The 13,771-nt window shown below is 41.7% G+C and overlaps 1 gene segment (V, D, J or C); it reads left to right on the plus strand.

Moving 5' to 3' along the window:
• Window positions 1-4,270: 4,270 nt before the first annotated feature.
• Window positions 4,271-12,264, plus strand: LOC129117374 (M1-specific T cell receptor beta chain-like). The segment is given in 5 exon segments: window positions 4,271-4,611; window positions 8,591-8,926; window positions 9,305-9,322; window positions 10,448-10,554; window positions 11,945-12,264. Coding segments are annotated over 5 exon segments (561 nt in total).
• The last annotated feature ends 1,507 nt before the right edge of the window (window positions 12,265-13,771 follow it).

Genomic DNA, 13,771 nt, shown 5'->3' on the forward strand with positions numbered 1-13,771 from the left:
ATAAACCACACAACTTTCAGTGATGAATAGTGCCGTAAGGAACTCTCATTAAAGATCATTCACTGACAAGCCCTGTAGAAATAAGTTACCTGTTATGGGAACAGCAGAGACTCATCCCCTACTTACACTGTGTACCTACAAGTGGAGCAGGGCTGTGGGCTTTGGAGGCTTGCCCTCGCCAGGGGCTGATTTGGAGCCAGAAGAGCTGCATCATTCAAAGGTGGTAGAGAAGGAAACAGCACTCCAGCCAGATGAGAAGTGGCATCCTCTTGGGAGAGGCACGGGAGGTGCTTTTTTCTCTCTCTTGGTTCTTTTGTGGGATTAGCTTGGTGAAGACTCCAGACTCACTCTGGTAGGGTAGAAAAATTTGGTGAATAGACGAAAATTCACCAGGCACTTAATGCGTTTGTTTCCAAAGGATCTGATGACAGACTTGAGAGGAATCTGTCATACCTCTATTCATGTCATTAAAGAGAAAAGCTGCATCTTAGTGCCAGAGGGCAGATGGGTATAATGCTGTAAAATGCAGTTGTTTTTCCTGCTCTGTGTTTGTCACTCCTTTAATCTCCTCAGAACACTTCAGAAGAGGAGAAAAGATCCTACTGAACCAGGAGATTTATTTGGTGTTCTGTTTATATGGAGAACAGAAATTATTTAAGTAGTCTCGTGGCTGCTTCCAACAAAACAGAGAACTGTTTCCTGAAAAATAGTTTTCACCAAAATTCTCCAAGGGGTCTTACATTCACAAGATGTGAACTACCTGGTCTAGAGAAATGTGTCCCCTTTCCTCTTTGGAGAAGAAAGGAAAGGAACAGTTCTCAGCAAGTGGGAATTGTGAGAAGGTTCTACAAAGAGGCACATTTCAGGGGGTAAAACAAAGATAAACAAACAGAGACATCTTTTGATTCTGATGGTGGGTTCTTTTCCCAAGATAGCCCATTATTCATGCCCTATGAAGTTAGAATAGATTGGAGCACAGCAGAATGGAGTATTAAAAAGTAATTCCAGCTCAGCCTGAAACACACTAAGATGAATATAATTTATTAGGGCATTTGGTGAAAATGGCTGCATTTATCAGGGCTGTCAGAAGCTCCCCCAGATCAATCTTGTCCTCATACACACCGACTTTCAGAGTGGTCATGGCAGAACTTGGTCAAAGTGAACAGAGGACAAACTTGAGCATAGGAATTTTGGAGCAGACAAGCTATGGGGTGAAGGCGGGGCATAACTGAATGGTTCTATGTAAGAAAAGAATTTGTCAAATGACAGAGACTTCCCTTTAGACTCTGGAATAAGAAGAATGTTCCCACACTGAATTCCTATCTGTCAGTCGCTGGAAATGGAGACCAAGGTCAGCAAGCCAATCCTGTTCTTTTCCAAGCTTGCTACAAGCCATGTAATTCTCATTCCCACACACTTCTGCTATTATACAGGTGATTGTGCAGAGAGAGCGCTTTAAAAGAGAGACACATACATATCTGGGCTCATATAATATCTCCTTTTTTTTATTCTTTCTTCTGAATTGAAGTGTGTTTAAAGGAAAGCTTTTGTCCCTCAAGCTCATTTTCAAGAGTGTTTTGTACAGAGGATATTTGTGATGGGGTTTGTGCTTAGGTCCAAGGAGAGAAGCTGAATTCTGCTCTGCACCCATTTATTATCACTACTTCTAGCCACACAGGAGACCACTTTGGAGAAAGTGATGTCTTCAGGGTGATATTTATGTAAGTCCACTTCTCTACAATTACACTGTGCCTCTCACAATTTTCGAGAACCAGCTAGTGAGAATGAAGAGGAGAATTTTAGGCAAAAAGAAGGAGAGAATACCAGGTGCACTGGACAATAGATGTGGCATGATAAACTTGCATGGACTGTTTAAAGAAAGGAGTAAAAAGGAAAATTAGGAAAAGTAAGAAAATCAAGAGTAAGAAAAGCAAACCAAGGATGTAAATAAATAAACACATAACTCAGAGACAGGGTAAGTGAATACAATTGAGAGAGAGCCAAAAGAATCTAAGCTGTAGTGGATGAGAAGCAAAAGGAAGGAGAGTGTGTCTCTGTAAAACTGTGTTTGTTGTGACCTTTTCTGTACTTCATAAACTATAAACCCAGGAATTAGTAAATGTGGAGAGACTTTCTGGAGATCTTTCATCCACTTTACATCTCATTATTTTCTCACACCACAAGTAAAACCATTGGTAGTTCAGTGGAAGCTCACACAGGACTAAATGAGGAACGCTGTCATACATTTCATGTATAAATGTTTCCTGCACAGACGTAGGAAAATGCAGTCTAAAGTAGAGGAGCAATACTTTAAGTTTGGATGCAGAAGAACTGGGATACCTGAAAATAATCGAGAAAATATGTTGTGGTTTTCCTAGTAGAATGACTTTGTTCTGAAGCATTTTGTTCTGTGCTTTGTAGTCTATTTTTCATATCAAGAAAGATTCAAATGAAGCTGTTCAAGAGCAATATAAAAAACATGTTTAGGTTAGGTTGCTAATTAGATGTTGAAACTTTCTGAGACAAGACTGTGTCACTTACATATAAAGGAGGGAGATAAATGTAGCCTTTTAATTGTCCCCAACAGTTCCTATCCCTTCAGACAGTCTTCAAAAGGAAGGCTTGCTCTTACTCCTAGATGAAGCCTTTTCATAGGCAGAGTCCCAGCCCTGGGAGGATGCTCTCAAGCAACACCAAGCTACAAACACCAGCCTGTAGTAAGCAAATGACTCTCATTGCAAACCAAAAATTGCAAACTGTGAGCTGGAGGTTTGCTTGTCATCCTGGAGCTGAAGAGAGAAAGAGTAGAAAGGAAAGCAGCATGAACATGGCCATGACATTACCAAGTGAAAAATTACTGCATTTAAAGCCAACCAATAAAAGAATAAAAAGTGTTTCCATTTTATGTATAAGAAAAAAATCTTGAGATTATAAATTGGGCAATAATGAATTCACTGAGAGGTGATTGGACTATCACAGAGGAACAGCAATGGCAAAGGAAGGATGTGGTCTGTGGTTGTGTCATGGTTTAGCCCCAGCCAGGATCAAGCCCCGCGCAGCTGCTCACTCACTCCCTACCAGCAGGACTGGAGAGAGAATCGGAAGAGCACAAGTGAAACACTCATGGCTTGAGATAAAGACAGTCTAAGAGGTAAAGCAAAAACTATGCACACGAGCAAATGACAACAAGGCATTCATTCCCCTCTTCCCATGGGCAGGGCCAGGAAGGCAGGGCCCCATCACACCTAATGGTGCTTGGGAAGACAAACATCATCTCTCCAAATATCTCTCTCATTCTTCTTCTTCCCACTACTTGCCTCTTTCACATAGTGAATGTGTCACCATGGGATATGGAATATTCCTTGGATCAGTTGGGATCAGCTCTCCCTGCTGTTCCTCCTCCCAAGTTCCCATGCACCACCAGCCTTCTTGTCAGCATGAGGGTATGAGAAGACGAAAAGTCCTTGAATGCTATGTAAGCACTGTTCAGCAATAACAAAAACACTTCTCTCTTGTTGACACTATTTGCAGAACAAGCGCAAACACAACCCCACTGTAGCCTCTTTCAAGGAAATTAACTTGAACTATAGTCCAACTGTACAGCAGTCCAAACCAGCACAGGTAATCATGACAGTCATTCCTGGTTGACAAAAACAGGGGGTGGAGTCATGGATGGGATTGTTTTTGTACCTGGTTATATCATTGTGGCACAGCGGGGGGGGGCCACGATGATACATTCCCCAGGAAGGCTTTACAAAAACCCATGTGTGCATGAGCCTTGCGGCAGAGCGTGTGAAGGCAGCTGCACAGAATCCTGCAGCAGACCAGGCATGCTCTGCCTTGGTTTCTCTTAACAGACCTTCTATGCTGGGACTTACTTTCATCATTTGAGAACTGAGCCTGCCCTCCGTGGCATGCAAGCTAGGAAATTCTGAGGTATTGAAATTCATTTTCACCAAACCAAACTGTGACTGCAGATGCACCTGAAGCCTATCAACCATGCAAAACTGGAATTACTCTTGTTTCCACATTCACCAATGGTTGCAACAAATGACAAAATGTTTTTTTCTTAAAGTGATACAAGTGTTAGAGAAAGAATTGTGACATGTAGAAGTATCTCTCAGAGGCACTACATAAAATGTGTTGTGCTTTTCTCTCTTAAATAATCCTCCAATATCTGTTGACTGCCTCATGCCTGTGAGAGCAAAGGTTGCCCTGTAATCCCTATCCCCACTGTCTCACTGCAGTTCTTCCTAATGGCTACGAAGGGTTTGTCTGGAACCAGTCAACAGATTCTTCTGGGCTCTCCTTGTGTGGATTATTTTAACCTATCAGAAAACTGAAGGGCATCCTGAAAGACTATTCAAAACAGCTGGCCTGCCATGGAAGGGAAAACAAAGGGATTTGTTTCAGTTTGTGGCCAAAGGTGAAGCAGCTCAAATAAAGAATGGGTGATGTTTGGGATTCCAAAACCGGTAACAGTTTCTAAAGGTTGTGCTTATAGAAAGGCAGCTGCAGTGCATCTCTTCTCTTAGCTTATGATACATCACTTTGTCACTGTGAACAGTGCTGATATGCGTTTTGGCAGTGGCACAAAACTTACAGTAATAGGTAAGAAATTTTTGTTTCCTCTTTTAATTCACTTCAAATGCCATGTCTTCTCTTTAAAAAACATCATCATTAACCTCCCTAACATTATTAAACTGGTGTTTGCTAGTAACCCTATCTACTTCAGAGAATAGAATAAGTTGGGTCCTCTAGGTAGGGACACACCTTTCATTTTGGAAAATGGAATGAATGTGTTTCCAGTAAAGAAAAAGCTGTCCCTAGAAAGAATGAGGATAAGGAATGGGACAAATAATGTATGCATGACACAAAAAAAAAGTTGTCCTAATGAATCAACACATACAAAAAATTTCCCCCAAAATATAGCTACTCTCTATAATGCTGGTTCTGCTGGGGCTAGAGATTATTAAGAACAAGTCAGTGAAAAGCTGTCTATCTCTCTGGAAAGAACTGACTTACAGTTACACTTTGAAGGGGTCTAGAAAACAAAATCAAGCTGATACAAGCCTAAATTACCTTGGATCTACCCAGGGTGAATTAAAGAATGTGTTGTCTCAGATAACCAGGAAAAACATGTCTGCTAGCATTTTTTGGTTGATAAAAAAGAAGGCACTAATATATACCCTACTATATAATAAGCAATACTAAAATCTCTCTGCAGCTTTTAAAGTCCTTATCATTAGAGAAAGTAGGTCTCCACATCACAGCCACTTTCTTTCCACTGAACAGGATCAGAAAGATCACAGAAGACAACGGTCTTACTATTTCAGAATAGGAGTTAAACAGCCACTGAAAATGATAGAAAACTAATATATGGTTCATTTCCAAAAGAAAGAGATCTTAGGGAATGTTGACATATGGGAAATATTTTCTAATATTCTAATATGACACCTAGATAAATAGAGAAATATCATCCAAAGAAATGGTGGGACCTCCAACAAGTGATTGAGCCTGAAGGAGAAGGGCTCTGGACAAGGTATTTCTGATATTGACCTCAGCTGTTTAGACACACAGATTTGGTGGTTTTCCTTACAGACCTGTTTTCTAGGAGATCTGAGATAAATGTACTCCGTATTTCTTCTTTTGCTGGTACCACATGAGGGGAGGGTTAGTCCACAGGCTTGGCTCAGAGGTCTGGGAGTAGAGGAGAGGTTTTTCTGCAGCTGCAAAATGGTGTGAATAATAATAGACTCTTCTTTGGCAGTGGGACAAAACTTACGGTCATAGGTAAGTCCAATCTCTGTGATCTATGTGATACTGCTTTAGGGGACAAGAACATTCTTAATTAAAAGCTTACTAATGATAATTTCTCATGCAGCCATGAGAACAGGATTAATGCTTTATTGGTTGCTTATTAAAATTAGATGTGCCATTATGGAAGCATTTACAGGCACCAATTCTGAGGTCCATGTGTCTGCAGCCTTTGTCTTTCATTTCTTGGAACTTCATGCAGGGAGAAGGGAATAAATAATTTTATTTTCAGCCATCTTTCAAGGAAATATTATAGAGGTTGGGAATGAAAAATGCTTCTCTGGCCTGCAGGTTTTTGCAGTTTATCTTTGTAATGATCCAAAGCAGCATTTTGGAGGTAGAGTCTGGATTCTCTTGTGGGCTGAACCATGGAGGGAAGGAGTAATCTTGCTGGCACTTTACTTGCCTCTCCACAGATGGTTTGCAGGCTGTCTAAAGTTGCTTTGGGATGCTGGCTTCTGCAAACAATCCTTCTCACAACTTCTACAGCTCAGCAAGGACCGTATTATTTTTCTCTCAGCATACTTTTTTTCCTCTATTCTTTTTCTTTTTCCCCATTTTCTTTCTCTGTTTTCTCCCATCCCAGAAAGGATTTAACATCACCTGTATCAGGGCATGTTGGAATCACAGGGCAAAGTAACTTTTTCCATCTGATAGCAAACTGTAGAAATCCTCACTGGTGCCTGCTGCTTTAAACAGTACCATTTTAAGGAGCTATGTGGCTGGCAGGGAGAGCATAATGACACTGGGGGTTACAGCCTGACTTTGTACAGCTGTGCAAACCAGCAGCTTCACTTTGGAGTCGGCACTGTGCTCAGAGTCATAGGTAAGGAACAGTTGTTAACCCAAGAGCTCAGTGTGGAGGACACTTGAAAATTGCCCTTGTGTTCATGGTATGTAGCATTTATACAGATGATTTTAAAATGAGAGCAGTAGTGAAAGATAAGAAGAAATTATGAAATTGACCTTGTGATGATGGGAATGGAGGAACTGTGATACTTTTTGTCTGGGGTGGGTGAAATCTGTGTGACAGGGGATGAGTTTTATGCATTGAAGTGATCGAGCTTTGTGTCAGTGTCTACCATGAGCAGAAAGGAAGAGCAGAACACAAGGGGCTGCTGATCAGATATTTTTTTCTAGTTCCTACTCTTTCCAATGCCTTTATTCCATTTCAAGCAAGCTAACTTTCTGATTTTCTTTGTCTTTCCAGTAGTTTCAGTACTTTTATCCTTCTTTCATTCTGCCTTGTTTTCATCTACCTTCCACTTTTTTTGTTGTTTCTTTCTTTTTTTAGCCTACTAAATTTCTCCTTTTTCTTTTGCCCTCCTATCTGTTTCCATCTCTCCATTCACTAGCCTTTAGGGCTATGAGCCAAAGAATTTCTCAGAGATACTTCTAGGATAGGAAAAAAAATCATAATGCCAAGTGCTGGGAGTGCAGGGAGAAGTAGAAGTGATCAAGCTCTCTTCATACCCACTAAAAGGAAAGCAGAGCAGTGCTAAATCCTCTCAGGAGTTACCTCTATTTAATATCAGGTCATCTAAAGTCTGTACAAGCTCCTACAGAAGCAGCCCAGGGATCTTTGCAGAGCAAGCTCTGGTGGTCACAATTAAGGCATCATTTGAATGCAAACACGAGGGCTTAGGGGACAAGATCACGGCAAGATATTCATTTCTGCTCATTCTGCTACCTCTCTTCCTCTGCAAAGGAGAGAGTGATCAGGAAGAACATCCACACTTCCTCATGCCTTCATACAAAATACCAGCCCAGAGTAATAATTTTCTCTTTGGCTCCATTGTTTTCCCTACATTCCTTTTTCCAGCAGCACTCTACAAACCTCATGGGTTTCTCATGCTAGATGGGTCAAAAAGGCATTTTGATATAGTGTATGGAACCCCCCCTGTCTTTTAGGGTCACTGCTTAGCTTCTGAGCAACTTCTCATGTCTGCTTTGTACCTTCTTCTGACTGAAGTCTGTTCTCATTAATCGTACAAGTAGGTATTAAACACTTTAGGACAGGGAAACACATTTGATTTGCAAGTGTATAGAATCTTGCATCATGCTGGGAAGGAGTGTAGCCTAGGATCAGAGCTTCTCATACCTACAATAACCTCAGAATTAAATTACATCAAGTCATGTTTAATGTTCTTGAAAATGCATTGGTTAAGACCCAAGGCGAGATCCGTCCCGGGCAGATTCATGTTACCTGCCTCAATTGCTTTTCACTTCAGACAGTGAGAAGGATCAGCTTCTTCCTTGTTTCCTTCCTTCCAGGTCATCTCATAGATGGGGGGCCAAATAGGGTATCCCATGACAGTATAATTCTGAACGCTGCAACGAACACCATGTCTTAACTCATTCTCCAGGAATACAACCCAGTTTGCTGAAGATGTTTCTGCTTATAAGAGACTCCCTTAACTTTTAAGACAATAATACAAATACAGGCCTTACTTACAGCAAAACTGGGGACTTTTCTGCCCTTTTGTTTGCTCAGTTTCTTTGCAGCTTTGTAATTTTCTCACAGAGGCAATACAAGAAATTCATGTGCTCGTGCATTTCTGTGGCCAGACCCTTCATGTTTCACTGTGATGAGCGAAAAGAAATCCTTCCACTTTCCTGGTGTGTCGTACCCAATAGACATGAATTGTCAATTGACAGCAGTTAAAAGGCCAGGTATTTCAGGAGTAACACGGCACAAACTCAGGACCATTTCCAGGGGGTTCTGATTGAAGAGAGGGATGGAGGCTCTGGACCATGTTGCTTTGTGTTTCAGGGAAGGATGATAAAATCATACCTCCAGCTGTGGCCATCTTTTCCCCATCAAAGCAGGAGATCCAGCAGAAGAGCAAGGCCACGCTGGTGTGCCTGGCCTCTGGTTTCTACCCTGACCACCTGACTCTGGTCTGGAGGGTGAATGGTGTGAAAAGGACCGAAGGGGTGGGGACAGACGACTCCTCCACACAGAATGGGAGCACCTACTCACTGACCAGCCGACTGAGGATGCCAGCCTGGGAGTGGTTCAACCCTCTGAATCGCTTTGAGTGTGTTGCCAATTTTTTTCAGAATGGAACAACAGCATCAAAAAACAAATTTATCCATGGTGATGCTGGTGAGTAAGAAACCATCTCTTACCATGCTGTATGAGAAATCACAAATCAAAAGAGCAAGCGTTATGATATGAACCACATCTATATATAGCTTCCATACAAGGTGTTCTTCTGGCACAATTACATACCTAAAGATCTAGGTATTAGCATATGTCCTTTCCCATTCCTGGGCCTTTGTCCCTGGGTTACCATTCTACATCTAGAGTTTCTTCCGGCTTTCCACTGAGAAATCTCTGTAGTAGAGTAAATTGCAAAGTATCATAAAACACCTAGTTTTAGTAGGAGGAATGAGGCAGTGTTTGATAAACTGAAACTTTTAAAATCTGTATTCTGTTTGCTCTGAAGAGAAATGTGACTTTCAGCTCATTTTTGTCTTTCAGGTTGTGCACTCACAGAAGGTACGTGTGGCTTCTCACGTAAAGGGAACTTTGCCTCTTCTCTCAGGCAATTATCAGTGTGTATTTTAATGCCAGTTTTACTGACACTAAGTACAACGTGTGGGATATATCTGCTGCATGAATAGCTTCTACTTTCTCCTGTAAGTGATTTGCATGTGATATTAAAAAAAAACCAAAACAAATGAAAAAGAAGAAAAGTTTTTTGGAGAGCTATTTATGCATATTGTATGTAGCTCAGCTTTGGGGTTTAGCTCTCCCCTATGATTCCATTTTGAAAATTGATGAAGTCATGATGCCTTCCTGTAGACTGTAATTTATTCTTTATCGTCTCCTCCAGACCTCGAAACTGACTTCCATTGGGAATATTCTTGCTCAGCCCAGAAAGAAATGATCCATACTTATCCAAGTGATTCTGACCTCAAGATTCAGGATATGATATTCTGAATATTTCTCAGTGTCCAACTCAGAACAATTCCCATGATGAGTCACATTCGACTCCACACTGCTGTCACGTATGGAGGATATCTATATTAGAAATTACATTTCTTTCCTCTTTATGTACATATTTGCACACTCCTGTTTTTCAAGAACTTCTTGAATGCTTCAGGAATCTTAAGGCTGAACCAAGACAGATCTTGTATCTCAATTCTATGGCAACCCCTTAAGAGTGAAAAATCTTCAAGAATAAAACTTCTAGAAGGCATGTTATTCTGGGCTTTGTAAAACTTTCCTGATACAGCAGCAGCACTCATAAGGCCACTGACAATAATGAGACAAAATAAAACATTGGTATCTTTTGATTCAGCCTCCTTTGTGTTCCTAGCAGGGGACTCAGACGAACAACCCAGTTCATCAGTAGGTGTGGAACTCAGTACTTTCCCAGCATAAAGCCAATCTCTGTCTTTCCTAGACTTGCTTTCTCTTTTGCTTCTTTGAGTCACTGTGTTCTGTCCCTTCCCTGGTTCTCTGGTGTCAACAGAGCCACTCATTTGCCTCTAATTCCATTATGTTGTTTAGCTAAAGATTTCAAGGGTTCTCATTTGATGGATGAGGACCAGCATCTTATAATGATGATGATGATGATGAAAACTGAGTACACAAATACAAATGGTGTTTGACTTGCAGAGTCGTACTTGCGGTATGGAAATTCCCTGAAGCTCACTTACCTCATCCTCTGTGGCAAAGCCTTGGTCTATGCAGTTTTGGTGAGTGGTCTGGTGTGGACAGCCAAGGTAAGTCAGAGTGGCCCTGGAAGGCTGGGCTTTTACTCACTAGTCAAGGATCAGTGGATGCAGGTGAAACCTCTTCTCAGAGGTGGTGCTGTTCTGCAGGTGCTCCGCCAGGCTTTGTGCAGTTCAGCTTGAAAAATCACAAGCGATGGGTTTTCTCTTTTTGTTTTTCCAGAACTCAAATAAAATCAATGCTGTCTAGCATAGAAATTCTTTCTCACAATCCTCTTTAAACACAACAGTGGGATCAATCACTGAACAAATAGGATATATTCTAACTAACAGCCAGGAAATGCTTTTTATTATTAAGTTGTTCCTATTGCAGAAACATCCATGCAGTGAGAGCTGCTAAAGTCTCTGCAGTTGACCCTTTAAAAGCAGAAGAGGGAAATGTATTTGAAAAGTGACCTGGTAGACTTGAGCGCAAGGATGCCAATCATCTGAGTTATAATTTTTGGTCCTTTTGCAAGGGTATACTGGAAGGGGTAGATTTGTCCATTTCTGGATCATAATCCTAGAATCACAGAATGGTTTGGGTTCGAAAGAACATTTAGAGATTATCTACTTCCATCCCCACTCTGAAATGGGCAGGGATATCCTTCATTGGACCAGGTTGTTCAAAGCCCCATGCAACCAGGCCTCAAACACTTCCAGGGGTGGGACATGCACAGCTTCTCTGGGAAACCTGTTCCACTGTCTCAGCACCCCACCAGAACAAATGTCTTCCTTTAATCTGAAGCTACCCTGTATCAGTTTAAATCCAGAGCTCTTCATCCTGTCACTGTAGGCCTTGGTAAACATCTCTGTTTTTCATAAAAGTCCCCCACTGCTATATCTGGGAGGCCCCAGGCAGGCCTCTCCAGAGGCTTTTCTCCTCCAATCTCAAGAGGGGTTGTTCTCTCAGCCTGTCTCCATACCCTGAGCCCCTGTGACTGGCTTTTGTGGGCCTCCTCAGGACCTGCTCTGTCATGGCCATGAGTTTCCTGTGCTGGGGCCTCCAGAGCTGGACACAGCACTGCTGGTGGGATTGCTGGGGGTTCACATGGTCCTGCTCTCTGAGCCTGTCCAGGTCCCTGTGGTTGGCATCCCTTCCTTCCAACACACCAATGGCCACACAGCTTCATGTCAGCCGTGAACTTGCTGAGGGTGCACTTGCTCCCACTGTCAATGAGACACTAATGAAAGTCAAAAAAATGCTTTTGGCCCCAGTACAGACCCCTGAGGGAAACTGTTTGTGACTGACTGCCACTTGAACATTCAGCCATGGACGGTAACTCTTTGGGCAAGGCCATCCCGCCAGTTCTGGTGTTTGTTTCCATTGTTTGGTGGTTGTTGTTGTCTTCTCTGCGGTTTTACTGTTCTTCTAATTTTATCCCATTTTGTTTTCAATTAGACTGGTGTCAAGTTATCTAGAGAATAAATGAAGAGCCCTTGTCATCACATCAGCAGGAACATGACAAGTTTGCTACCTTTCCATAGCAAAATATCTATGCTTCTACGAACTTCTGAATATAATTTTTTTGTAATTATCTGTTGCCATCCTGTTCTCCACTATTTTGTAATCACTGCTGAGCTTTCCCTGTACTTCCATATCATAATGTATCACATTTTGTTGTAACATATCTTTAAAAGTAGCACCTTCTTAATGCTCAGAGGCTGGGAACTCATCTCCTTGATTTAGGAATAAAGGTTTTGCCTATTTTCCTTTGAGAAGCATGAGTTATTGTTTTCAAATTTGGTCTTCTGTAGTAATAATAATAAACCACACAACTTTCAGTGATGAATAGTGCCGTAAGGAACTCTCATTAAAGATCATTCACTGACAAGCCCTGTAGAAATAAGTTACCTGTTATGGGAACAGCAGAGACTCATCCCCTACTTACACTGTGCACCAACAAGTGGAGCAGGGCTGTGGGCTTTGGAGGCTTGCCCTCGCCAGGGGCTGATTTGGAGCCAGAACAGCTGCATCATTCAAAGGTGGTAGAGAAGGAAACAGCACTCCAGCCAGATGAGAAGTGGCATCCTCTTGGGAGAGGCACGGGAGGTGCTTTTTTCTCTCTCTTGGTTCTTTTGTGGGATTAGCTTGGTGAAGACTCCAGACTCACTCTGGTAGGGTAGAAAAATTTGGTGAATAGACGAAAATTCACCAGGCACTTAATGCGTTTGTTTCCAAAGGATCTGATGACAGACTTGAGAGGAATCTGTCATACCTCTATTCATGTCATTAAAGAGAAAAGCTGCATCTTAGTGCCAGAGGGCAGATGGGTATAATGCTGTAAAATGCAGTTGTTTTTCCTGCTCTGTGTTTGTCACTCCTTTAATCTCCTCAGAACACTTCAGAAGAGGAGAAAAGATCCTACTGAACCAGGAGATTTATTTGGTGTTCTGTTTATATGGAGAACAGAAATTATTTAAGTAGTCTCGTGGCTGCTTCCAACAAAACAGAGAACTGTTTCCTGAAAAATAGTTTTCACCAAAATTCTCCAAGGGGTCTTACATTCACAAGATGTGAACTACCTGGTCTAGAGAAATGTGTCCCCTTTCCTCTTTGGAGAAGAAAGGAAAGGAACAGTTCTCAGCAAGTGGGAATTGTGAGAAGGTTCTACAAAGAGGCACATTTCAGGGGGTAAAACAAAGATAAACAAACAGAGACATCTTTTGATTCTGATGGTGGGTTCTTTTCCCAAGATAGCCCATTATTCATGCCCTATGAAGTTAGAATAGATTGGAGCACAGCAGAATGGAGTATTAAAAAATAATTCCAGCTCAGCCTGAAACACATAAGATGAATATAATTTATTAGGGCATTTGGTGAAAATGGCTGCATTTATCAGGGCTGTCAGAAGCTCCCCCAGATCAATCTTGTCCTCATACACACCGACTTTCAGAGTGGTCATGGCAGAACTTGGTCAAAGTGAACAGAGGACAAACTTGAGCATAGGAATTTTGGAGCAGACAAGCTATGGGGTGAAGGCGGGGCATAACTGAATGGTTCTATGTAAGAAAAGAATTTGTCAAATGACAGAGACTTCCCTTTAGACTCTGGAATAAGAAGAATGTTCCCACACTGAATTCCTATCTGTCAGTCGCTGGAAATGGAGACCAAGGTCAGCAAGCCAATCCTGTTCTTTTCCAAGCTTGCTACAAGCCATGTAATTCTCATTCCCACACGCTTCTGCTATTATACAGGTGATTGTGCAGAGAGAGCGCTTTAAAAGAG

This window comes from Agelaius phoeniceus, chromosome 2, assembly GCF_051311805.1.
Source record: "Agelaius phoeniceus isolate bAgePho1 chromosome 2, bAgePho1.hap1, whole genome shotgun sequence".
NCBI classification, from domain to species: domain Eukaryota; kingdom Metazoa; phylum Chordata; class Aves; order Passeriformes; family Icteridae; genus Agelaius; species Agelaius phoeniceus.